At 51.2% G+C, this 24,879-nt stretch overlaps 1 protein-coding gene across 8 annotated transcripts in view; it reads right to left on the bottom strand.

Moving 5' to 3' along the window:
- CASZ1 (castor zinc finger 1) overlaps positions 1-24,879 on the bottom strand; it is a 198,403-nt gene that overhangs the window by 37,532 nt on the left and 135,992 nt on the right. For all 8 annotated transcript variants that reach the window (XM_048326118.1, XM_048326120.1, XM_048326117.1 and 5 more), the window contains 2 exons: positions 9,379-9,945; positions 1,685-2,525 (listed from right to left, as the gene is read on the bottom strand). In XM_048326118.1, the coding sequence (XP_048182075.1) occupies positions 1,685-2,525; positions 9,379-9,945 (1,408 nt within the window). The remainder of the gene's footprint in view (positions 1-1,684; positions 2,526-9,378; positions 9,946-24,879) is intronic.

Below are 24,879 nucleotides of genomic sequence, written 5' to 3'. Positions count from 1 at the left end.
ACCAGAGCCCATTCTGTACTGCAGTGTGTGATCAGGACACGGGAAGTGCCAGGTTGAAGGTCCTGGTCATCCTCCATTCCAGCTGCAGCCCCATCATGATGCCCTGGTTGAGGAAGTCCTGTGGCCAGAGGAAGGATCACCATTGTGCTGGCAAACCCACATCTGGCAAGAGGCAGGAAATATGCAAGAGAAAGGAAAGCAAACTGGGATCCCAGTGCAACACCACAGCAGATATAAGGCCTGCTTATCTTGCTTGTGCCTTCAGGCACAGCTCTACGATGGCGACTGAACCCCAGGCAGGTGAGTGTTCTGAAGACACTTTGGGCACAGAGTCTCGGACCAAGTCACCCATCACAACAAGGCACTGAGCCTACAGGAGTATTTACAACACTGTGTTTTTAAGTAATACGAGTCCCTGCCTGTCATCTGGGGCACGTACAGGTTCATTCTGAGCAGGACCCCGAGCAGACCCTGAACATCCTGAGCAGATGCAGATGTTAATAATACTCTGCCCTTTCCCATGGAGCTCTCAGTTTGTCTGCAGGCAGTTGATAAACAACCATTTCACGTGGAAGACAGGTACCATTACATGGCTCTGCCTTCCATGTGGGGAAACAGGGAAAATGGGTGATGCAGACTTTGCTGGGACTGCAAAGAGCATTCAAGCAAGGATTTAGCCCAGGGTGTCCTAGGTCCACATACCAAACACAAAACAGCCTTTTTCTGCACCAGAGGACCAAGCAGTAGGGTAGGTATGATGGCATAGAGGGCAGGACAGAAGGCCCTGGACTTACTAGAAATGACCCCATGGGATTCACACCGCACAACAGCCCCAGGTTCACAGAGAGAAACAAGTAAATCCAAACCATGACATGAAAGCAAAGAAGTCTCTCCCCTCCTCCCTGCTGCAGCCTGACATACACATGTATCTCTTCTACAGCTCCCACCTCTGGAAGTCACATTAAAAAATAATCCAAGGTTTGGCAAGGCCTTCAGATACCTCCATTCAGTCAATGGCATCACTGCAGAGACTGCTGGCAATGCATGTGCAGGAGGCTATTAGTGGTAATTGGGCTAATGAGTTTGCCCAGTCTGAGGGGTAATTGAATCACCTCTGTTTGTGCAAGCAAATTGAGAAGACACAGGCCTGGCCCCACAGAAGTAGGTATATGCCTAACTCCTATGGAAATTGATGGGAATTAGGCACCAAAACATCTTCTGAGTTCTGGGACAAGCAAAAAGCCCCCTCTTGCTAATAGTAAAGTCAGAAGAGTCATGCCTTTGAGTTAAATGGAAACAAGAATCAGGTTCTCCTACATATACATCCAGATGCCTGGGAAACCAGAGGGAGAAGAAAATAAAGTTGTTCCAGCCTTGACCTTAAGAGTGCTGACAGCCCCACGTTCCCTCCTCTTTCATTTTAACATATGAACTCAGGAGCTATTGAACTCCAGATTCACGGCTATGACTGCTGATGGCAGGTCACAGCCTTAGTGCAGATCAGATAAACAGAGATTAAGGTGTAAAAGAGGAGCAGACACTTCAACAGAGAGCAAAGAGAACCGTCCCATGAACAGTGCAGTATTTATCACCGCAAGAACTTGGATTTCCCACTGAACCGCACACAGACTTCTGGTATGATCCCCCACTAATACAAAGACAAGAAAAGTGGGAGGACACTTACTTTACTGTAGAGACTGTTCCAGTTGTGATGGAGTCCGTCTTGGAGAAAGTTGATTTCAGGTACTCAGGAGTGTTGAACGGCAATGAGATGGACTGCTCTGGCCCGGCCACAGGGGTGCTGCTGGGGGTACTGGTGAGGGAAGCAGGGGCCAGGCTGGGGACTGGAGCTTTTACTGGAGTAAGCTTCTGAATGTTCCTCACATCGTACTTGGAAGGCCGGCCTACCTTGCCTGTCTTGAAGGCAATGGCTCCTCCCATATCTGGGTTTCCCTCCCCAGGCTTGAAAAGGTGCAAGTACTTGACGTTTTCTAGGTCATACTTGGAGGCCTTCTTGTAAGTGTTGCCATTTTGTGGCCTGATGCTCTCACCCGTCTTCAGCTTTTGAATGAAGAAGTCATATTTGGAGGCCCGTGACATCAGGCCCTGCATCTGAGAACTGCTGGGAGAGGGCAGTGGCAGGATAGTGGCTTTGGTCTCCGTCAGCATGGAGGCGTCTGGACCTGGCACCCGAATGGGCTGTGCCAGCACTGAGGAAGGTTCTTTGCCCAGCTTGGAGCCCAGCTCCTCAGATTTGGCCAAGTGCATGGGCCATGAGAGTTGCTCTCCAGCTTTCAGTTTGCGGATGTACTCCTCGTACTTGGAGAAGCGGGCTCGTTTGCTCATGGCATCTTCGCCGGGGAGAGAGGCAACAGTTGCAGTGGCCTCTGAGGTAGCAGCGTTCAGCTTGTCGAAGCTGATCTTGCGGGCCAGCTCATCCCGCATGTTCTGGTCGTCGTAGCCGAACATGCCCAGGAACTCGTTCATGGTGGTGGCGGCGTAATCCCGCAGTGATGAAGCTTCCCCTGCAGAGAAACCAGAGGAGAGAGTCACACAAGGCACTGATTTTTTTTCTCCTCCCATACCAGCACTAGAAGCAGGGGGGCGGGGGGAGGAAGGGGAGAGGGGAACATGATCTACTGACGTTTGGCTCACTTGTTAGGTTTTATGACTCTTAAATTAATTTGTTTAAAAAAAAAAGTAATTAATACTGGGGTAAAATAAAAAGAGTTCATCAATGCCAGGAAAATCAATTTCCTAAATGTTCTAGCCGATGGCTTTTCAGTACATTAAACAAAGTTTCATAAATGTCTCTGCACTCTTGCCTTGGTCTAATATGAAGAAAAAGTAATTTTACTGGAAGTGAGACCAATGCCAATACGCCGAGGTTTGTACAGATCTGTCCTTGTGTATGTTTATATATGGGAGGAGATGCACAGAGGATAGATGGCAGCATGTGTAAGAGGGAAAACCCACGCAAAAATGCTACGTGTGTTGGTGAAGAGCAAGCAAGGCTGAGAGCAGGCAGGACAGCATAGTCTGAAATGGGTAAAGGGAGACGGGCAAGGCAATGTATGGGGTAGAGCAGGAGGAGGGCAGAACAGAATAGTGCAGGGAGGAGGAGAGCAGCAGAGGTGGAGATGAATCAAGGCAGGGGAAGAGAAGCAAAGGCTGTCTACATGAGAAACTTGGCAAAGAGGAGTAGGGGAAAGAGTGGAGAAGGCAAGACAAAGACAGGACAGCTCCCCATCACTGTTGCAGTCCTTCCCTTCCCTGTCAATTCTGTAAGGGTTCACTCAGTTTGCTCTCTCCCTTCTCCATCCCTATGACTGGACAGCTACTACTCGCCATGCGGAAAAGGGCCACAGTCCAGTGAATGCTGTGGAAACTTACAGGCAGCCTCCCAAGGAGCCAGGAACAGCTTCCAGTAACACCAGGAAAGGGGAAAGTCCACACAGGCGAAAAACAGGTAAGGAACAGCCTTTTCTCCATCAGGATTTGGACTGAGGAGAGGAAGCTGTTGTCCTGATGTGGGCTCCAAGGAGGGGGAGAAAGCCAGTGCTCCGGAGCATGGGTTGGGGAAGGGGCAGGAAGGGGTTAGTCTAACAGAGCCTGATTACAGGGAGGAAGAATAAGCAAAAGCTGTCCTTCCTTGGGTCTGTCCCTCCCTTCTTCCCTCCCCTACTCCCTCAGGCAGTTTCACAGGCCACCAGGATGGGAAGAACACACACCTGGAGGTCACCCAATATCAGTGTAAAGGAGGAAATAAAGACTGCTCTGACGTTCTGGCTTGGCCTCATTTAGGCTTCAGTCTGACACAACGCTCCTCCTCCTCTCCCTCTTGCTTTCTCCTGCAGAGCAAAGATTTACTGTGTGCAGGAGTCTTTCAAACCTCCCTCGTCATCTTTACTAAACACTCGCTCTGGCTTAATGGGCAAGCACACTCCTTTCCAGGCAGCCAGCACACGGAGGTACACTGGCAGCAGAAGGGAAGTTCTGGGCATGGGGTCCCACTCCAAACAAAGCAACACTGCCTTGAAACACAGTGGAAAAGGAAGGCACCGAGACACTGCCACAGAACAGGTCAGCAGATCCAAAAGATCCCTAAGATGCGGGGGATCTGACAGCCAGTGATGCCACTTGCAGAGGCAGGCACGTACGTGAGAGCATTTCCGCGCACACAAGAGCCTGTCAATGAGCACAGTCGAAGTTCAATAGCCATCAGCTCCCACAAATCAGTTTTCACAGGACTCTATGGAGGAAAAGACTGCCTGTGATGGGCACTAAATGGGCAAGACCATGAAGGTCACATTCCTGCTCCAGGATTGCCTGGAATAGCTGTTTCACTGCAGCACAAGTGCTGCTGCGCTGGTTCCCTGTGTACGGGGTTCTGGGGGAAGGCAATGTGAAGAACACACCTGGAGCCTGCAAGGCGAAGGACAAAGCCACACCTGCTGGGATCTGGTTTAGCCCAAAATGACCTTCCAGTTCCAGGCACTTAAGCCCAGCATTCTGCATGGGATTTGGGATGCCTGACTCCAGAATAAACACCCCGTTAGTTACAGAATGGGTGGCAATGCTGCTGTAGTGTCAGGCTCAGAGTGCAGCACAACCTCATGGGCCGGTACAAATCTTACAGGATGTTAAATGCAGAGCCATTCCCCACTGGGTCCCAGTAACAAGACTTGCCTGAAGGACAACTTTATCTTTCACATACAGCATATTAAAAAATTTCATTCTGCTTTAAAGCAGTTCTCCTCTTCACCTCTTTTTTTTTCTTTTCCCCACTTCCATTTCAGTGTATGACCCAACAAAAAAGAATGAACCCATGAAATCCCTACTGGGTCTAACAATTTCCTGTTTTTGTTAAATCTGCTTTCCCTGTTCTGCATTTCCTTTCTTTTTGGACCTGTAAAACAACCCCCAGCTTCCCTCATAATGCCCTGATTTCCAAGCACTGCACAGAAAAACTCTAGCCAGCCTGTGTCAAGCTGCAAGGGGAAAAAGAATACCACATTGAGGATGTGATATGAAATTAAACTATTAAATGTGATTTTTGCTAGCTTTAACCACTGCCCTGAAAGCCTATGAGTCCAGTCTTTGGTACCATGTGGCTATGCCTCAACTGGTGTAAACAGTTAGATGCGAAATCCAAGCCTACAGGAAAGGGTGGGGGGTGGTTCAGAACTTCTTTTGAGCTTTGTGAAGTCCGAGTTCAGGTTTCATTGTCATGGATTTAATCCCCAAACCCATCTTGAATTCTGCTTTTCCTTTGCTCAGATTTGGTTCCAAATGATCACAACACCCTTCCCTGACCAACAGCTTTGCCGGTGCTGCTCAGTCTTTCCTCACCCACATCTGAGACAAAGTCCTGGCCAGTTCTCACTGCTCACTGCCAGCAAGTGCAGCTCTACTCATCCAGCATGAACCCAGCATGAGCCCAGCACATCCCCTGAAGTTAAGACAACCTGCACTTAATTGCTCAGGCACCTAACATGAAGGTCAGAGGCTCCTCCAGTGGAGGCACCTTACAGCAGGGAGCTGGCTCACCAGAAGGATAGTGTGAGACTCAGTCACCTCACTTCGCATACGCTTTCAGACAACGGTGAAGAGGTAATTAATATTACCTAATCGACAGAAAACCCTCCTTGTATCCACAAACAGACAAAAATGAAGCAGGACAACAGCTGGGAAACACATCCCTGTGTGGAGTCCTGGAAGCCACAGGAAGCATTATCCCTGTGTTTTCCTCTCCCTTCTCTGCCCAGCATTTTCCTCTCCTTTCCTGTGTGATAATAAAAGGGCTCCCTCTCCCCTTGCCGCTACTCTCCATTTGTGGGCATTGCCAAAGAGCAGAGATCTGTGTGTCTCAGAGCAGCTATCATATCACAAAGGATCCGAAGCTAGCAAAAAAGGTGCTAAAAATAGCCCGCAGCAGCACACTATATATGGAAGGAAAAGCAAAACAGCCCAAATGGAGTGCAAGGTCTGAATACTGGGGGATGGGACATCCCAGACAGGGCTCTGTCCTTTATTCTGCTTGGGAGGGAAAACTCATAGACTTGGGGATACAGCATGATGAGCAAGAAACTGGCACTTGGCATGTACACTCTCCTAAGTGGAATCTCCCCAGGAAATTAGGAAGAGAAAACCCTCCTGGGTTGAAAACAGGGCCAATGAATATTCCAAGAGACTTAGCCAAGAAGCTAAGAAAAGAAAGGCAGATCTGAAAGCTCGTACAGGGGGAAGCTCCTACTGACTACTTTAGCCCACTGTGTAACAGACAAAGTAGAGAACATGTGTAGGAAAATCTCCCTGGGTATGTGTGCGTCAGTGAGCGATTGTGGAAAGGGATCTGTGTCAGAGACTGCACTGAGAAATCTCGTTGCTATATATAAATGTGCACAGAGAAGCACGGGCCAGTCAGTGAGCAAGAGAGGGTGCCTGAATGAATGAAGAAACATATCTGCACTATCAGATCAGCTTCTGACACCCATCTCCTGACACACACCAGCTTTGTGACTCTTAAATGTGCTTCCCAGGTGGACCAGGGAGGAGGCACACAGGGCAAGACTGAGCACTGACTCCTCAGTCCTCCCCTTCCAAGGGGAGGCTTGAAAAGAAACTCCATCTTATTTCAAAGCATGAGGATTGAATAGCATTGACTGAGTCTCTGTGAACTTCTGCCTGATGCACAAGAAGCCTTACTGTCAGCCTGGAAGGACACAAAGCTGGCCAGGATTTGGCAACAGACCACAAGTGGTGCTGGTGGAAGGCATGGGCAGTAGCTGAATGCCCAGAAAGTGGACAATATGTGGACACACCTGTGAAGCAGGAACCCTTCTCATCCCCATATAATTACCATTTCTTTTCCCACTGACCAAGAAAGCCCGTTACATGTAGGATTTGGTTTTCTGTGTGGCTCCTGTTTTCCACACAAGTTTCTAGCTGATAAAAGTATGGGCTTAGTTTTAAGTGCTGCTCAGCACTGTCAGCTCTGTACCCTCTGTTCTCACAGGGAGCAACTGGTGCTCAGAATCTTCAAATCAAGGTTTCTGCGATGACTCCCCCAAGGCCACTTCGACTGGGAGGGCAGAGCTGTATTCCTCTCCTTTCATCTGACTCCTGCTACCCCTCAACTCCTACAAAAAAATCCCTCCTTTTTGACAGAAGAGGTTCCAAATCTCACTGGAATAAATTTAGCTCACACCCAATAACCAGGGTGTTTAGGACTTGGTGATGAACAGCTGAAAATTAATTTCCTGAACACTGACAGAAAAAGTAAAGGAAAATAACTTTGTCCTTTCCAAAGCAAGGGATGTTTCTTGTGCTTTCAGGGAAATGTTGCAAATGACATTTATAACAAGGTTCTTGAAGCAGACGTTCAAGACGTGGCAGCACGTCTGTTTGCAAGTCAAGTCCCACATGGCTCTGTATGTAAACTGGACCCCTCATGTGCCATTACCTGCCTTAGACATAAATGAAGCTTCAGCCCCTCCCCCCCCCAACAGTTTCCTATTTTTGCATAATCCTTTGACAATACAGCCCTGCAAAGGTATTTTACTGAAATCTCCTACCCCAGCGAGAAACCTCATCTCCTTTTCATTTTCCCCAGTTTGGTAACATTTTTTTTACATTTAAGTTCCCCTCTTTTTAGTTTTCATAGCAAATAAAAGCTGCAAATGGTGGGGTGGGTGGAGTGGTGTGAATTAAAACAAACTAAAACAAGAGTCCAGGCACAATCACCTTGTGTCTGGGAACGACAAGGGCTTTCCTATCAAAGGAAACTGAAGGTCACACTTTCCCTCATTGATCTTGCAATGTTTGTTAATTACTCTGTCACTGATGTGGCGAAGGATAATTAAACAGCTCTGTTTATATCTTATATGCATAATTATGTGCGCTGCCACTGAACTCGTGAAGACTAGAGAATGTGCCTCTCCAGAAGGGGAACGGACAGACGGAGATGAGTTTCAGCTGCATTATTAACAGGAGGAGGAAAACATGCGCACACACAAAAGGAGGAAAGTTTGATGGATTCACAAAGTGCTGAGATCAGGGGAGGGGTGTGTGCAGGTGGAGCAGATTAAGGGAAGATCTTTCAATTACAGATCCAGCCCAGCTGAGTGACAAATGGGGTGGGAGCTGCTCTGCCCTAATGGAGAGAATTCAATTCACCCAAAGCTTTTATCAAGGCTTAGCACTCATACAACCCCCCCAAATCAATCTGGGGGAAACCTGGGTATCAGAAAGGGAGTAAGAAAATCATCTTAGGCTTTCCCCAGTATCTCTTGTTGAACTCAGCTTTTGAATGAACCACAAAAATAAAGCAGAAGCAATCTGAAAATAAGAAATACACAGCTGGAGGGAGAACACACGAGATGGTGGGGGAAACAGGTTTGGGAGTGGGCATTTTCACCAGCTTGATCCCGAGCTCAGGGTGGGCAAAGCTCGAGGACTGGGCCCCTCATGAGGGGAGGCAACACCACGACACGAGCGTCACCTCAGCTCCTCCAACCGGGCCGAGGGACCATGAAGCAGCAAGAAGGAATGGCGATGTTTGGTGTTGGGTGGCTCTGTAGGGGCTCTCTGGGGACCATCCCAGCCTTGCCCTGGCTTGGTGCATCCTCCCGCAGGCTCCCCCTGGTCCAGTCCAGTCCCTGGAGGAACACCTCGGTGGCCATTCCTTCCAGAACCTTCATCCCAGTGACTGCTTCCATCCTGCCCAGGTGCGGCCCGGCCCAGCCCGGCCCGGCCCCGCAGGTGGGGCTGTCCTGTCCTGGGCCATGCTCGGTTCACCTGAGGTCCCGCAGGTCAGGGCTCGGCATCAGGCCTTGGGAGCCGGGGAAGGGGCAGCCCTGCCAGAGTTCCTGGCCCTCCCCCAGCCCGTCCCGGGGCTTCCATGGTCAGTAACCACTAATCAAGGTGCCCCGTGTGGCCATGAGTGTGGTTAGATAACCCAGCCAGCCTGTGTGTGGACACCTTGCAGAATCCACCTGGGATTTGTCTCAAAAGCTGTCTCTGCTTCTCTTCCCCTTCATGGGAATACAAGACCAGGAAACCAGCACCCACCACAGCTATGGCCATCTGAGTGGTGTGAAGGAGTCTGGAGGGTGAGATTTGCACTACCCAGGGACTTGTGGTCTGGAAGCAGCTATCCAGCCACATCTACCCTCACACCACCCTTCTTGGGAATGGGAGGCTAAGCCAGAGGCAAACTCTATATGGTCTCAAGAGCAAAATGACAGGCCTCTGCAAGAGGATCAGGGCTCTCACCCTTCCCCTTGGCTGCCAGGTGCTGCAGGACCTGGCATGGACACAGAAAATGTAATTCTGAAGCTGCCCCGCATCAGGAAGTGGAGGGGACAGAGGGCTTACCTGAGGTGGTTCCTGCCCCCAGCTTGGAGCCTGGTTCGCCACTGGAGGACCGGTAGGCATCGTCCTTCGCTGGCCCATCTGAATCCCTGTCATCCAAGAAGTTACCATCCTGCGAGCCCCTCAGAGCGTCTGCCTCGTCCCCATTATCTTCCTCATCGCTGCAGCCCTTGGGCTGCACCATGTAAACCCCTTCGGGGGGCACCTCTGCGCTCTCGGTGCCCTTACATTCCTTGCCCTCTGCTCGCCCCAGCAAGGGCTCCTCATTGTACTCCCCGTTCACCCACTTCTCAATCACCTCCCTCCTTTTGTCCTCCTCGATCTTCTGCACACGGCTGAGTCCATCTGAAAACTCTGTCCCCAACTCCTTGGTCCCAGGCTGGGGCAGGTCCTTGTTGCTGCTCTCCTGCTGTGGCCCCTTGTCTGCACGTGCCTGCTCAGCTCCCCCGTGGTCGAAGACGACCTGGCGGCTCAGCTTGGCACAGATGGCATTTAGCTTCAGGCCGCCTTTGCGCTTGGCAGCCATCGTGGGTTTTCCTGAGGCTGCGTCAGTGCATATAGTTCTTTCAGCTGGGAAGAAAGAGGAGAAAGAAGTAAGCAAGGGCATTAGTGGGATCTGACAACTTAAACCCAAACAGCAAAAGGATGGTGCCAACCCAATGGGCTTTCAGGCGTGACCAGTGTCATCCTTGGAAAGGTGGAGCTACTATGTGCTTCCTAAGCTCTGAGTGGAAGCCCAGCCAGAAGAGCTCAGTGAGAAGCATCCTCTGAACCTGCTGGGACCAAAATACGCCACTGGCCACAAGAAAGAGGCACTTACTTGCCCTGGGACAGAACTGGGCTTGAGAGGCCCCAAACATCTCAGGCAGATGAGCATGCTACCAACCTTTGCTCCAGGCTGAGGCAGGATACAAGTTTGTTAAAAGTTCGGATTGCCCTCTCCTTCAGACTGCAGCACCACCCACTTTAGGTCCCCAGCTCTATCCTAGATGTAGTGGGTGCCAAAACCACACCAGCCAGCGACTGCACCCAAGCACCTCTAGCAGGGACAACAGTTTCTCAAGCCCAAGCCTACAGGCAGTGAGGAATTCACCTAACAGAGTCTGTGCATAGTCTCAGAGAAGAGAACCAGTATGCACCTGAAAGAACCAGTAGGGAGGACAGGAGCCCTGGCAAGTGTGTGTGCTGGAGCACCAGAACTAGACTGGTGTGTCACAGTGGTATGGAGAAAATAGCTGTGGGCTGGTACTGGCTGATCAGGCCCCTTTGCCTGCTTGCTCTTGCACACAGGAAATTCTGCTCTCATACTTCCCAGCACAATCAGCTAATTAGTGTGAGTTTGTTATTTTAATGTAGTTTATTCATATGTGACAGCTAGTAAAGGCGGGGTGAGAGAAGGTGGGGGGAGAGAGGAAGAAGGTAAGGTCTTAACTTCAAGGTCACAGAGAATCTTGAGCTAAATGGTCTCTATCAGAGTCACTTGCATAATTATTGCACCAACAATTAACAAGGCTCAATCCCAAATAAAAGCAAAAAAATTATTCTAAAGCAGCTGCGTTGTCTCATTTCTTTATTTATTTTTGATTCCTCTGAGAGATGCCCAGACTAAGCAGGGTTAAAGGACGGAAGGCTGACACGAGCACACAGCCTGGCTCTTTCCCCAGAGCAGAGCCAAGGCAGACCCTGCCCTGCACTCCAGGGCTCAGGAAGAGCACTCAATAAAACACTTGCTGGTCACACATGCCACAGGAGTTACTGTGGGGACACTGCTGGAGGTGAAGCTCCCTCCAAAATGGGCTCTCGGATTTTACATTGTGTTGAAGGAGGGGCCAGTCACATGGAGAGCGAACAGACCATGTCTTCAGACCTCAAATGATGAGGTTCCTCCACTGCACAGGAGTCCCTCGTGGCAGCTCAGCCCACACCTCCCTGTCACCAGCACAGAGGTGCTGCTCCACAGAAGCACAGTGAGATTAATCAGACCCCCTACAATGCACCCAGAAGCCACCATGACAACCCCTAATCCTGTAACATGACAGCCCAATACAAACACACTGAAACTTTAGACCTGCTGTCCAACAGCCAGAGAGTGGCTGCTTAGCGTAAACTCCTGACAGCTTCAGACACGCTTCCCTGTCAAGGACTGCAAGAAAAATAACCCCCCGACAAATATATCAGCCCCCCACACAAAGGGAGGCAAAATGTACTCCTCCACTTTCCAAACGCACCCCCCGGCACTACCACCTACGTGCAATCATGCTTTCACGAAGGGAAAGCACACGATGCTCCCAAACACGTACCTCCCCATCTAGAAATTACAGCTGTTCAAAGGGCTGTGTGTATGCGCTGGCACACTCCGTAAACATAGTCCTACATGTACAGGTTAAGAAGTCCCATCTCCCCAAAATACATTCCTGTGCCTTCCCCCACGCATTCCCCTTTCACACATTCCCCAACACAAGCCCGCAGCCCTCTCGCATGCAGATGGGCACCGGCAGATGCCCATAAAGCTGCAAGTCGCTATTTGCTGGCACCTTCCCTTCCAATTGCATTCCCACTATGTAGGGCACAAAGCGAAGGCTTAACCTATGCGCAACTAGTACCACAGAGGGAATCTCAGGAGGCTGCTGTGAGCTCCTCATGGAGCCTGGCCAGGACACCTATGGCTCATGCTTACGGGCTCAGGCCAAGGGCCAGGAGAGCCCCGATGGCTGCAGGTGGCTGGGATGGAGCCTCCATGTGGTGCCTGCCCGGGGCCAGGGCACTGGGTCAGCATGGAATCACCAGCCTCTCTCCCAAACACTGCCTGGTGATTCCCTGACCATGTTCTCATGATACCCAGCCCTGCGTGACTGGTGAGATCAGCACCGCTTGCAGCTGGAGATAACTGGGAGGCAGACATGCGGCAGCCTAAATCCTCACTGCCCTACCCCTCTCTGCCAGGAGGGCAGGTATGGCAGATGGTGTGGGGTCAGTAGCTCTGACCAAAGAAGCTGTGACCAGTCTGGAGAGATGGTCCCGTGGAGGATCGTCTTCCCGAGGCCCGGTGTCTTCCCTCGGCTGCTAGCTGGAGAGCCCGTGCAGAGGCTGTCAGCTCTTTAGTGATTGTCAGCTCGTGATTCCAGCTCAGCTCTGCAGGGCAGCCTCCAGGCCAGACCAAGGAGAGAGACGAGAGGCCTGTGTAGCTGTTCCGCACGAGGCAGCTTTATTGGTCTGTACTCTGGCGAAGGGGAGCTAGGGACGAGCATCTCTCTGCCCTCCTACGGGCAGGGGGCTAGCTTTATAGGGATACAGGGGGTGGGTGTCAGAGGGTAAAGGCCAATGGGCTACAAAGGATCTGCATAGGGTCTCCCAGAGGATTCTGGGTCTGTCTTCTTCTCGACGTAACTGAAGAGCAGCGCAGCTCCCTTTCCGAGGGGGGGGGGGTGCCTGCTGGGAGATTTAGGCAATCTCCTTATCTCAGCAGACATCCCTCCAGGGCAGTGGCTGGGCATACCCCACAGGCAGGTCCCATTATTCTGGTCTGGAGGTGAGCAGCCAAGTGTGTGCACCAGCTGGCAAATGAATATATAAATATTTATTCAAAGGAAAAGAGGAACAGACGTTCCTGAGGCTGCACTTGCTGCGTATGCAGCAATTCCAGGGAGCCTGCAACTTGTCTTTCATTCCTGTTCTGCCTCCTTCCATCTCACACACCCTGGCTTTGCCCCTCTACCTCCCCAGCTTCTGCCCCCCAGCTCCTGTCCTGTCCCTTGGCATCTTTCCTTTCCCTTCTCCTTGTGCTTGGGATTTTTCTCTTTAACATTTTGAGAATCTTTTCCTAAAGTTTAAGCTAAAAATAAAGCAAGTTCTGAAAACATACCACTTCCCTGATCTATAAAACTAACCCTCCCAGAGACCTTCCTGGAACGGGATTTGCTCTGAAATACCAGGGCTCTTGCACATCTACATCTCACCCATTCCAATATAGGTGGAAATCAGAACTCCCAGCTTCTCCTGTCAACCTTGCAACCACCTCTCTCCAAGTCTGGACACATTATCTTTCCATTCCCTTACTTTCTTGTCTATGGGATGGGAGGGACATTACCTCTAGCAACATTTCTGTTCCTCTCTTTTATGCTGTCAAGTCCACGAGCAGAAGGAAAACCCTTCTTACAGAGAAATGCTGAAGATGACCCTCAGACTGGAGGGGACCAGAGCACCTGTGTTTCATCCTCTTGGGCAGAGGGAGAGAAGCTGAGCTGCTGGATGAGGGATCGTATCTGCCCAAGGTCAGGACTGCCAGACCCCTGAAGACAGGCAGAGGCACCCTCCCCCCAGGTCGAGCTCCCCACCCCAAATCACTGTTTAAAGATTCCAGGCTAAGTAAACATCCCCCTTAATTTTCTTCGTCTAAATAGAAATGTTTTGATTTCACATCAATCTAAGGAAGCCATTTATAACCTGAGCCTGTCACACGGACTTTTCATCTCTGCCCGGGACAAACTCTCCCACAAGCTCTATTTACACTGAGCACTTCCTCTGAAAACAATGCCACCGGGAGTTTACTCCTCTTTCCCCCTCTCCACACCCTTTGAGGAGACACGGGCTCTTCCCCCTCTGCATCCATTCCCGTGGCAACTCGATGGCAATCCTCCCTTTGAAGGAAAGGTACAGCTTGCTGCAACCAGGGCTGGCAAAGAGATCGATAAAGCTCACCCTTTCGCTGCCCTGTCGGCCCAGACTGCTGCCCATGCTTCACCCCTCTCCCCCAGGTCCCCACGTGCTGCCAGCACCTCACATGCAGACCCCGGCCCTCTCCCTCCATGCAGCCCCTGAAGCAGCACCGTCTCACCCATGAACTCCACAGTGGGGTGCTGCAAAGCTGGGCATGGCTTAGCCCTGCCTCCCCCGAGGGAGAAAACGGGCTGTGGGGGACACACGGTGTGCAGGAACAAAAGGATCTGCAGCCCGGACCGAAACGGGCCATCCCAGCCAAGGGGCAAACTGCTACAAAGATAAATCCGGCTTTGTAGGGAGAGGAGGAGAGAGCCTAAGCCTGGCTTTAGCTTGCCTTATCAATTGGTGTGTCAATGAAAACACACCCTGGCAGAGGGGAGAAAGGGTCCCAGCTGGAAAAAAGGGCGTATGGGAACTGGATGAACCAGCTGGCATGGGTGGAGGGTAACAGCAGGAGCTTACAGCTGTGGGAAGAGCCAGGGTGCAGGGCGGACCCCTGCCCTTGGCGCAGGAGGGCCCGTTCTGGGGGGACAGGGTTGCTGGCTGGGGAGGGACAGCGTTGTCACTTCAGAGGGCTGGGTACATCGAACAGATGGAGCTTTCATATTCCTATTGAAGAGTTTTAAGCCCAGCTGAGCAGCTCCGTTCAGGAGGGAGGTCCCAGTGCCAGCTTTCCAGGAGCTGGAAGCTCTCATTCGATTAATTATTAACGGCATTATTTGGGGCGGGGAAGGGGAGGAAAGGACGGCTGACATGCTGCACAGTCCTTTTCTTTTTTAACCACTGTGGTGCAAACTTGACTGGAGAGATGCCGGTCTGCCCAGTAATCCCAAACAGGGAGGGCAGCACGGCTCGATGGGGTGGGAGGTGAGGGTGCTGCACACTTGGAGCCTCTTCACATTTGAGCTGCAGTCCCTAAAATGGAGCCAAACCTTCACAGCAGAAGGCCACTGGAGCATTGGGAACATGCTTCTCAGGAGCAATGCCCTGGCACTGCCCAGCCCCATGCTGGGAGGAGGCAGGGAAGGCAGCCAAATGTTCAGCCCCTACCAGAAAACATTTTTCCTCCAGCATGAAGACCTGTATTATCCCAGGCCAGGCCAGGGCAAAGGCAGAACATCCCAGGCATGGCCCTCAATGTCTTAGAGTGGATTTAGTGTGTATTCTCCCCTCTTCAGTTTATCAATAAAACATTTTATTGCTTTTAGCCCAGGAAATGACCTTGGATTAGTGGATGCTGTCTGTTCCGGCTGACCTTGGGGAGTTCACAAAGGCTCTTTAACAACCTTCTCTGCCCTGGAAGCATGGATCCCGCCTGTGCGTGTCTGCGAGGAGCTGGGGAAAGCCCTCGGTGCAAGACTCAGACCTGACAGGCTCTAGATCAGCACTGGGCAGGCAGGACAAGGAGAATCGAAGACGTGGGAGGAGAAATGAAGTGAGCAGCCAGGGCGTCCTTACCGAAGAGCTGCCAGCTTCACTCCCTGCTTTCCCACAGCCATGAGGGCTCTCCCCACACACACCTCATCCATAAAGTGGGGAGGAAAGGCTGGGGATTCTGCTCTGGTCCCCCCAGCCAGCTCCTCCCAGAGCACAGGCTGCCTGCAGTCCTCGCTGCTTCACTTGCTCCTGCCCACCGCACTGGCATCTACAGACTCACAAGGGCTACTTTTCTCCCTATCTGCAGCGCCCAGAGCTTGGTTCAGCCCTGGCCCAAAGGGGCAGAGAGCAGTACCAGTTCCCTCCAGCAAGCCCATCCTGCTTCCCTTTGCTCAACCTTCTCTGCTGCAGAGTTCAGCTGTAATTTCCTGGTGACAGTGAGGAGCAGTGCACAGAAATCAGCACTGGGCAGTGAGCGACAGGACACCCTGAGAACAGGGGGAAGCCATGGCCTCTGGAGTCCTGGTGCCCTGCACTGGAGCTGCCAGCTGGCTGGGCTGTTCCTGTTTCTCACCTGGCCACTTGGCTGCTCCAGTGCTGCTGACGGGGTTTCTCTGGGAGAAGAGCTTATGAACACAGGGACCCCCTCCTTTCCACAAACATAAAATAGCCACAGCATCTCTGAGCAGTGTGTATTTTCTGTGCAGAATTGTAATTCTGAAGGGAGAGAATGGGACAGGAGAAACCCGAGAGGAATTTTCCTCCTCAGGGGAGCAGACACAAGTGAAGAGTAATGAGCACGGAGCTGTAAGTCAGGGCCAGCTCCCTGCATGCCACAGGGCACAAACAGCCCACCCCCTCAGGCAGCCCCCTCGCTGCCCTCCCCCATCAACACGAGCCTCCCTTTTTAGCCATGTCCTCTCCCAGTGTCCCCTGGTACTGGACACAGAAGTCCCCATTCTCTCCTGCAAATATCTCAACCCTTCCAGTGCTGCCCACAGAGAGAAGCCCTCCTGGAATCGCAGCCAGCAGGCAGGACCCCCTCCCCAGTGCCTGCTCCCAGCCCCCAGGTGCCCGTCTCCTCCAGTCGCATCCTCCTGAAGAGCGAGCCCTAAAGTGTTAACGGCGATTGGTGAAATGGCACAGCAGATTGCTACAATAAATAATTTACTGATATTTATAAATATTCAAATCAGCAAGCTTCAGAAATTGAAAGGGGGGGACTCAGTTGACGGGGAGGAGGGATGTTTAGGGAGGGGAGGGGGGTCTGACATTAATTCCCAGGCTCTCCAAATTCACTCGAGAACTGTTTCTCATTTCAAACAAATATTAAATCTTTTGGTGTCAAGCCTCCAAAAATAAAATAGCAAAGAGAAAGTCACCACCTCCTCGGTGGCTGATGCCTTGTCTGCCAGGACTCTGGGTGCCCTGGGTGGCCCTGTCCTCTCGAACAGGCTCTTAGTGGGGGAATGATGGCAGCCTGCACTGGCCAGGTGCCTGGGTGAGAGCATAAGCTCTCACACCCACACCTGTAATGCAGCCCACCACACCACCAACCACCACCCAAGACAGGAATTCCCATTACTATTATCTACAAGACCTTGCCTTGATCTTCCAGACTTTCTAAATCCCACCAGGAAGAAAGGGCTGAATGTTGGTGCAATGAAGATGGAATCAGACTCCCAACTCCACCTGGGAACACAGCTTTGTGACAGAAACAGAACCGGAGGTCAGGCCTCCTGACTTTCACTCCTTGCCTCTGGAAGGGAATTAGGTTTTGATGATTCGATCTGGGGATTATGAACCAGAAATGCTGGCTCCCAGCCTGGTTTCCAATCACAGTGTAACCATCAGTCTCCCCAGCTTTCTGTGCCTTAGTTTCCCCATGCAGGGGAGGGGGAATGAGGACGATTATCCACCAGTGAGCCTTACCCAGTGCTTTGGGGTCTCTGTATCAGCACTCTATGTCACTGTGCTGGATTGTTACAGAGTCTTTTCTACCTCTGAGCATCCTACTGACCCCTTAGATGGCCAAGGGAGATGATCCCATGTCTTCCTGTGGACCACCCCATTGATAACACAAGGCTCCAGCATGGGGTGAACTTCCCCTAGATGAGTAATGGCTTTTCTAATGCACGGGCAGGCTGTCAGCTTCCCTACTCCCAGTGTTTTATGGGTTTAACTGAACGGCTCTGAACTCCCTAGTAAGAAATAAAGTTATCCCTCAGCGTCCCTTCTAAACATTTCACTCAGTGCAAACGGTGTTTAAGAAAAATGAGGACATATTTCTTCTTAAGGATGCAGTATCCCCCTTCAGAGGCCTAATTTATGCCATATATCACTGGCCGGGGAGAGAAAGGCAGTGCAGACCTCACACTAGGAGTGAGCTGGCCATAGCACAGCCGCTCCTGCTGCAATGGTGCAGTGGACTGCAACTCAAAAAGTCCTCCAGAGTCTGCAGAGTCCCTGCTGGAGAGCCGAGCTGGCTGGCAGGCAGCAGAGCACGATGGACACCTTCAAATGCTCAGCACTGTGCTGCCTCCTCAGCTGCTGCATCCTGCTGCAAGCACCTCCTCACCTGCCCTGCCACAACCCAGCCCGACTCAGGGCCCTTCTCCCCTCCATGGCTGAACGGTGACAGCCTCCCCTGGCTCCTCTGCCTCACCCCACCAGGCTCCTCTGACACTCCTCTCTCACCTACCACTGACCTGCTCTGCTGCTGCCCTACCAGCTCTTCACAGGCATTTGGCACAGCTGGTGGGGAAAGTGGCTCAACTTTGAGCAAGGATAGGACTAATCCTTCTTCACAGCTCTTTAGTAACGCACGTCTGAACCTTTTCCCAAGCAGATCTCAAAAATTACTCTAAATGTGCTTTGACCTTGCCTACCCCCAGCTCCTCACTGGGAGACCCACTAAGGGTCTGCTTCTCACCCGAGTGCTGAGGCAAAGCTCCTCATCTCTGCCCTTCCCTTTGCCTTGCTCTGCACCCATGTGCCCTGGAACCTCCAAAGGACCAGGAAAGAACGTCTTTCTGCATACAAGTAACACAGGAAGCTTCTACAATTAACAAAAGGAGCAGAATGTAAAGAAGAGGGAAAAAAGTGGGAACAGAGTCAGGAATTCTGATTCTGCTCCCCACTCTGCTACTGCTCCTTCTCTTTGGGCAAAGGACATCATGCGGGCTCCCCTTCTGCCCTGGCTCCCCTTCATCCCTTCACGGGTCACCCACTGGGACAGGATTTCTTGCTCAGCTTAGTGGGCCCAGTGCCTCTGCAATTTTAGGTACTAATGCAAAGCAAATAACAACAGAGGAAAAGCACTGATAGAGGACCGATTGAAGCTCAAAAGTCCCTTGTGTCCTGCTGCAAACTTCCTAGTTCATTTGTCAATGCAGGATCTTTGATAAGACATTTCAGCAGTTTCCTTCCCATGAAAACCTGCTCTCAGTGCTCCAACCCAATGCAGTGAGCGGGGTCTTGGGCTCCCCGGGCTGAGCAGCAGCTCCCTGGGAGCCTTCTGTCCTCACCATCTTTCTTTCAGGTAACATAACGCCAAGAGGATCAGCTTTTCTGATCCAGTTTCTCCTCCTTACCTTATTTATTTATTATTAATTTTTTAGTTCGGTTAAAAGGTTTACTATCCAGAGGAGCACAAGTAGCCTCACTCAGCCTAAGTAACTCTATAAATCAAGCAGAACTGCTAACATCTACATCACAATCCTGCCGTCAATCTCCCCACAGGTTGTGAAGAAAACCAAGGGGAAAGATGCAAAAACGAGCTCATCACCCTTAAGTCCCTGCAGACTGGCTGTGGCCCTTAGAAAACTCCCTGTGAAGCTGGACATGTTGTCAGGGCAACTAAATGCAAACACAGTGCCTAATTTCACCCCTCCATATTGGCATGGTTGGAGTGCTGTGCCAGGAGGACACAGTGGATGCAGGGAGGGAGGGAAGGGGTGGTGGAAGCAGAGGGCTGGGAAAGCCTCTGGAGCAAAGCCTGCTAGCTTGTGTGGGAGCCAGCTCCCAAGGAATGAAGATGAGGCCAAGACACGAGCCTCTCGGAAACACTGCACAGACCCCTCTCTAAAGGCTGAAGGAGTTGAGACAAAGGGTGCAGGGAAACAGGGAGGTGAGATCAAGAGGGAACCAGACTTAGCTGCAAATACCTGACACTGGGGGAATAAAAAGGACCAGGGAGAGACAACAGATCTCTTAAAGGACAGATTCAGAAGGGAATTCCTTGAAGTTTCATCAGTCCCTCTTGGTGACCGTCTTTAATGCATGATTTTACAGGGAACCCAGACCCACCATGACCCAAGTCAGTGGACAGCAGCTCCCTGGTGTCAGGCTGGGCTCATCCCTAACCGAGGGCAGGGGTTAAGTGAGCCAGCTCCTAAAACAGGGTCCCTCTGACCCTTTTGGTAGTTGGTCAGCAGTTTAAGAGCAATTTGCAATCCCTTTCAGCACTATTAAGCTCAGACCCAACGAAGAATGCCGACTGCTAATTAACTGCAGTGGGAAGTCGGGAGCTAAATAGGAGTTGGGAGCGTGAATGCTTGTTGCACCACTAAGAAATGCAGGGCCAGAAAACGTTCATTATTGTGGTCTTTCAAGGTCCTGCAAAGTAAATCAGTGTGTCAGCCTGAAGGAGGTGAGTGAAACTTCAGCACGGGCTGCATACAAAGAGCAAACCAGAGCATCTCAGCCTTTTAGCTCATGTTATGTCCTGTCCACAGCCCCTGGCTACTGCCTGAGCTGTAACTGCTCTGGGCTGGGTGTGCAAAGGGGGCACACATGCCCTTAGAGGTTTCTGTGATCCCCAAGTGGGGCTGGAACTCTTTTGTGAATCCAGAGCAGGTACCCATTACGCACAGCACTGGGAGCTCAAGGGCTCTTGAATCCCTGAAGATGTCTGCGACCAGCAAATACTGTGCAGTGTGGTTAGGAGAAATGCTTCCATCCTGTTGGAAGGAATGATCAGGCCAGAGGAGAATGAGCTCTGGTGTGAAAGCAGTGGGTCATCCCTGAGTTGTTAACTCAGCACTCCTGTCAGAGCGGCACGGGAGAGCAAACCCATGGCTGGGCCACGTGGGCACTCACCCCATGCTTCCCAGTGCTCACACCACTCTAATTCTGTGTCTTGCCTTTTGCTGCTCTTCCTTCTGGTCATTAGGGCTCATCTTCTTATCCCCTATGTCCTCGTGAGCCCATCCATGTGCCTGTGCTATCACTGACTGCAAACACCCATCCGTGGGAACACACACGTGTACAGAAACGTGGTTGTGCAGGTACACTATCACATGCAGAGGCACACATGACCCTGCACACAAACACACACAACCGCATGCACATGCTAAGGCACACCAGCCTGTGTAGCTGTGACTGTACAGGTGTCCCATCCGCACATACATATATGTACACGCAGACACAGCACCTGCACCCCGCACGCACCTGGCTCCGCTCAGCCCCACACACACAGCCAGCACCCCACAGAGACCACCAGCACCCACGCAGAGCCCATGAGCAGCCACACGTGCAGCCACCACAGGCGGCCACCGGTGTGAGCAGAGCACCCGCGTGCACTCACTCCACGCACGCTCTCAGCATGAGCCCGCACGCCAGATGCAGTTTATTCTGCAGCTTGGAGCGAGAAGGCAGTGGACTCCCAGCTGGACCCTGCAGCCAGACTTGCGGCAGGGACAGACACATTCCCAATCCCACCAAAGAGCCCCTCTGTACCCCCCAGCCCATCTGCACCTCACACCTTAAGGCAGACAGAGCACCGGGGAGTGTCTCACTGGAGCTGACGTCCCAGCGGAGTGTGTGTGCTGGGCAAGGGATCTCTCCCTCTCTCTCTTCCACTCGCATCTTTTCATGAACTCTATTTCTCTTTCCTTTCTGAAAACAACTGAGCTGTAAATACTGTTTAACCTTCTTCCCCCCTTCCCCCTCCCCTCCGCACTATAAAAACACAAATATGCCATAACTCAGCTGGCTCAGCCGCCGCGCCTCCAACATGCCCTGCTCCAGGCCTCTCAGGAAGGTCATAACAAACGACTTTCCGATTCAGTGCTCCTGAAATAATTTTGTGTATTAAAACCTGAATCTGCACTTTCTGGACCGAAAGCCTCTCTTAATTATGGCAAGCGTCCTTGGGATGGACAGTGATCCTTCACTACAGCACTGCTAACCAACCGGAGAGGCAGTGGCTCTGGCTCCCCACCACCACCTCCTCCCGCTGCCCCCTCCCACCACCACCCAACCCACAGCCCCCCTTGCTCCCTCGCCCCCCCCGCCTTCCCTTTGCCCAATCTGTTTTCAAAGTGTGTCTGTCCTTTATTAAATTGTTTTCTTTTCCACATTATCAGTTGCCATGGAGACCTCATCTCTCGGATTATTTGAATTTCATTATATCTATTGATTTGGGAGCATTTCATCTTTTTTATTGTTTTTCTGTCAATTTTCAAAACGAATAACCATCTAATTTGCGTCAGTGCTGATTATGTTTGTCCCTCAATAGAGGTCGGCAGCTGCGTCGGGGAAACAAATCAATGGGAAACCATCATAAACCTCCCCAGTACAATCTCCAGGATATGTGGGTGACATTCCACGCCTGCGAGAAACACTCATCATATCCAAACTTCTTTCTTTCTTTTCTTTTTTCTTCTCCCCTTTTTTTTTCTTTTTTTTTTGTTTCTTTTCCCCCTTGCAGCTAGCTCTGCTGGTCAGTGGTAGATACCATTTAAAATCATATTTATTTTACCGACAGACATGTACAATTTTGGGCACATCACATTTTCAGACAGGGAGAGGACAAGGGTAAGAGAAGTGGGAAGGAATATTTTCTTTTTGTAGGAAAGAAGCGAAGAAAAGAATGACGAGGGAAAGAAAAAGAGGAAAAGTAGATCAGGATTGCAAATTGCTTACTATGTTTTTTTTTTAAATAATTTATGCAATTTTAAGCATTTATGTATAAATTTTTTAATAAGCCACCCTGGAACAAAATAGCCATTAACATCCCAACGTCCTTCTGTCCAATGGGCTCTTGTGCAGGATCAATTTCCGAGAGTACTTTCCTTTTTTTTTTATGACATGATAAAATGCTTTTAAAGCAACTTACACAAATATGGAAATTTTTTCCCCTCCTCTTTTTTCCCCTCTTTTTTTTTTTTTAAACAGCCTCTACTTATTCACCAGAGAGAGCGAGTGAGTGAAAGTGTGTGTGTGTGTGCTGGGGAGGGTAGTTGGCAGAAGGATAGACCCAGCCCTAACTGGAATGGACCTGCCTGTCCTTCTAACAAGGGCATAAACTTTCATTAGCGATGCACACAGTCAAAGGCAATTTAGGGAAACGCGTTGTACAGAAAAGGAAAACCTCAGCGTTTTTACTCGGTGGCTCCTTGGCTCCGTCCAGGGGGCTCTATCCTTGAGCTCTGCTTACGCTCTCCAACCAAAGTGACCCCACTGGCCATGGGGAAGGCAGGAGGGAACCAGGAGGAGGCTGGGGCTGCTCTGGGGGATGCGTGTACCCGGCCATGCCAGCAGCCCACACGCCCCGAGCTGGGCCAGGGAAGCCAGTCAATATTAATGTCTTGCTGGAACACACTGGTCCTGCAAGAGGCCCAGAGGTATCTGTTGCTTTGCCCACTGCAGAGCTTCCCCCTCCGAGGGGCCAGTCCTCCCCAAAGGCCTCTATTTTGGGTTCTGCACACTGACAAGGAGCTTGCAGCTGCTTGATGCCCCTTTGGGGCATTAGTTACAAGCTGGCTCTGCCCAGACCAGACAGATGTGTCGCTGCTGCTCCTGTTTCCACAGGATATACAGACTAGTTATTTTTGCAGCTGGGACATGTTTGGCCTCACACAGGAACCTGGAAAATACCATTCCTGAAGGGACGGCTCCTGCCACTGGCCCCATGAGCAGGCACAGCTCTGCGGAGGACGGATACGAGTGCATGGCTGGAGGGAGAGCAGGCCAACATGAGGGGCTTCGTGGGGTCTGAAAGTCATGACCACATGTTCGAAATGAAACAAAACTGTATCTCCAGCTACCATTCTCTTGGCCCTTTGGCTTTGGGATTGAAGTTTATGCACCCTAAGCCAGCTGTACGTTATACATGCCCAAGCATGAGAATCCCTCTGCATGCCCCTATTATTTGCTCCAACATGAAGCCCTGACAGTGGTTTTTCTACAAGAGCAGATTTCTTTACCTTTTTGTATGATGTACACCCAGAGATAATACAGACCTATGAATTTAATCCTACTGACAGCAGGTCTGCACATTACTGGTACCTTTCACAGACCCCTGCACTCTCCCAGGCCTGTGCAGCCCCAGAGCAGGCTCAGCCCAGCACTGCAGTGCTGGCTGCCACAGAGCTGGGCATACACCTGCCCCATCTGCCATGTTTGTGGGTATTTGAACTAAAGCAGAGGGAAAAAAAAAAAAAAAAAAAATTCCAGGGGCAGCCAATGCTCAGCTGGAAAAACACAAAGTGCCGAGAACAGCAAACCCAATCAATAATAATCACAACCCCAGCAGCGGGTGAGGAAAGCATGAACTGTTTTGGCCTGCTCCCTGCATGCTCACCCACTTGGGAAAACACACACTCCCCAGAGGCCCATGATTTCATCCCCTCCCAGCCCACCCTACACTCATCCTCACCAAAGAGCTTTATGGAGTGCAAGGGAGCCCCCAGGCTCCCGCTTCTGAACAGAAACTTAGCAAAGAGGAGAGAGGGGCCCTGCACAGCGGAACTGGACTCCTGGCAATGAGCTGGCACCTGAGGAAGGTTCTTTCTCCCAGCAAAGTGCTCCTTACACCCCACACCCTCCTAACCTCTTCTCCCCTCCAAAGTTTTGCCCTTTGTGTCCCCCTTCCCCTCCCAGTTGCTGGCCTTGGCCTTAGGGCGCTCTTCTTTTCCCCTCTTCTTTCCTCAAGTTCCCAGCACTATTCCACCTTTCTCCTTCCCAGCATCTCCTGCCAAAGCTCTTGTGCCCCAGCCTGCACCCCCACAGCTTCTTTACACCTCTCTCCCCTCATTCCCTGCGGACCCAACAGCCAGGTCTGGCAGAAAAAGCTGGGCTTCCCAGAGGACCAGCACTGCCAGAGACCAGTGACCAGCCTGGGGAGGGGGAACATGGAATTCTGTCAGGGAAAACACGGGAGCTCTCCCTTCTGGTCTCACATCACTCCTCACTCAGATCGTACAGATTTGGGGGATTTCACTGTAGCAGCAGAGGTCAGTAGGAGCTGAAGGTTTTCAGATCATATATATCACTCTATATGGCCTTGTCTATAATGAGTGCTAAATATAGCCAAGCCAAACCTGGAGGTGACTTCAGTGCTGTGGTGCAGCGACAGCAGCCACTGCACAAGCACTCTCCACTACCTCAAAGCAATGCAGATGT

Source organism: Corvus hawaiiensis, chromosome 22 (assembly GCF_020740725.1).
Source record: "Corvus hawaiiensis isolate bCorHaw1 chromosome 22, bCorHaw1.pri.cur, whole genome shotgun sequence".
In the NCBI taxonomy this organism is placed as follows: Eukaryota; Metazoa; Chordata; class Aves; order Passeriformes; family Corvidae; genus Corvus; species Corvus hawaiiensis.
This window is presented reverse-complemented; position numbering and strand designations above follow the sequence as displayed.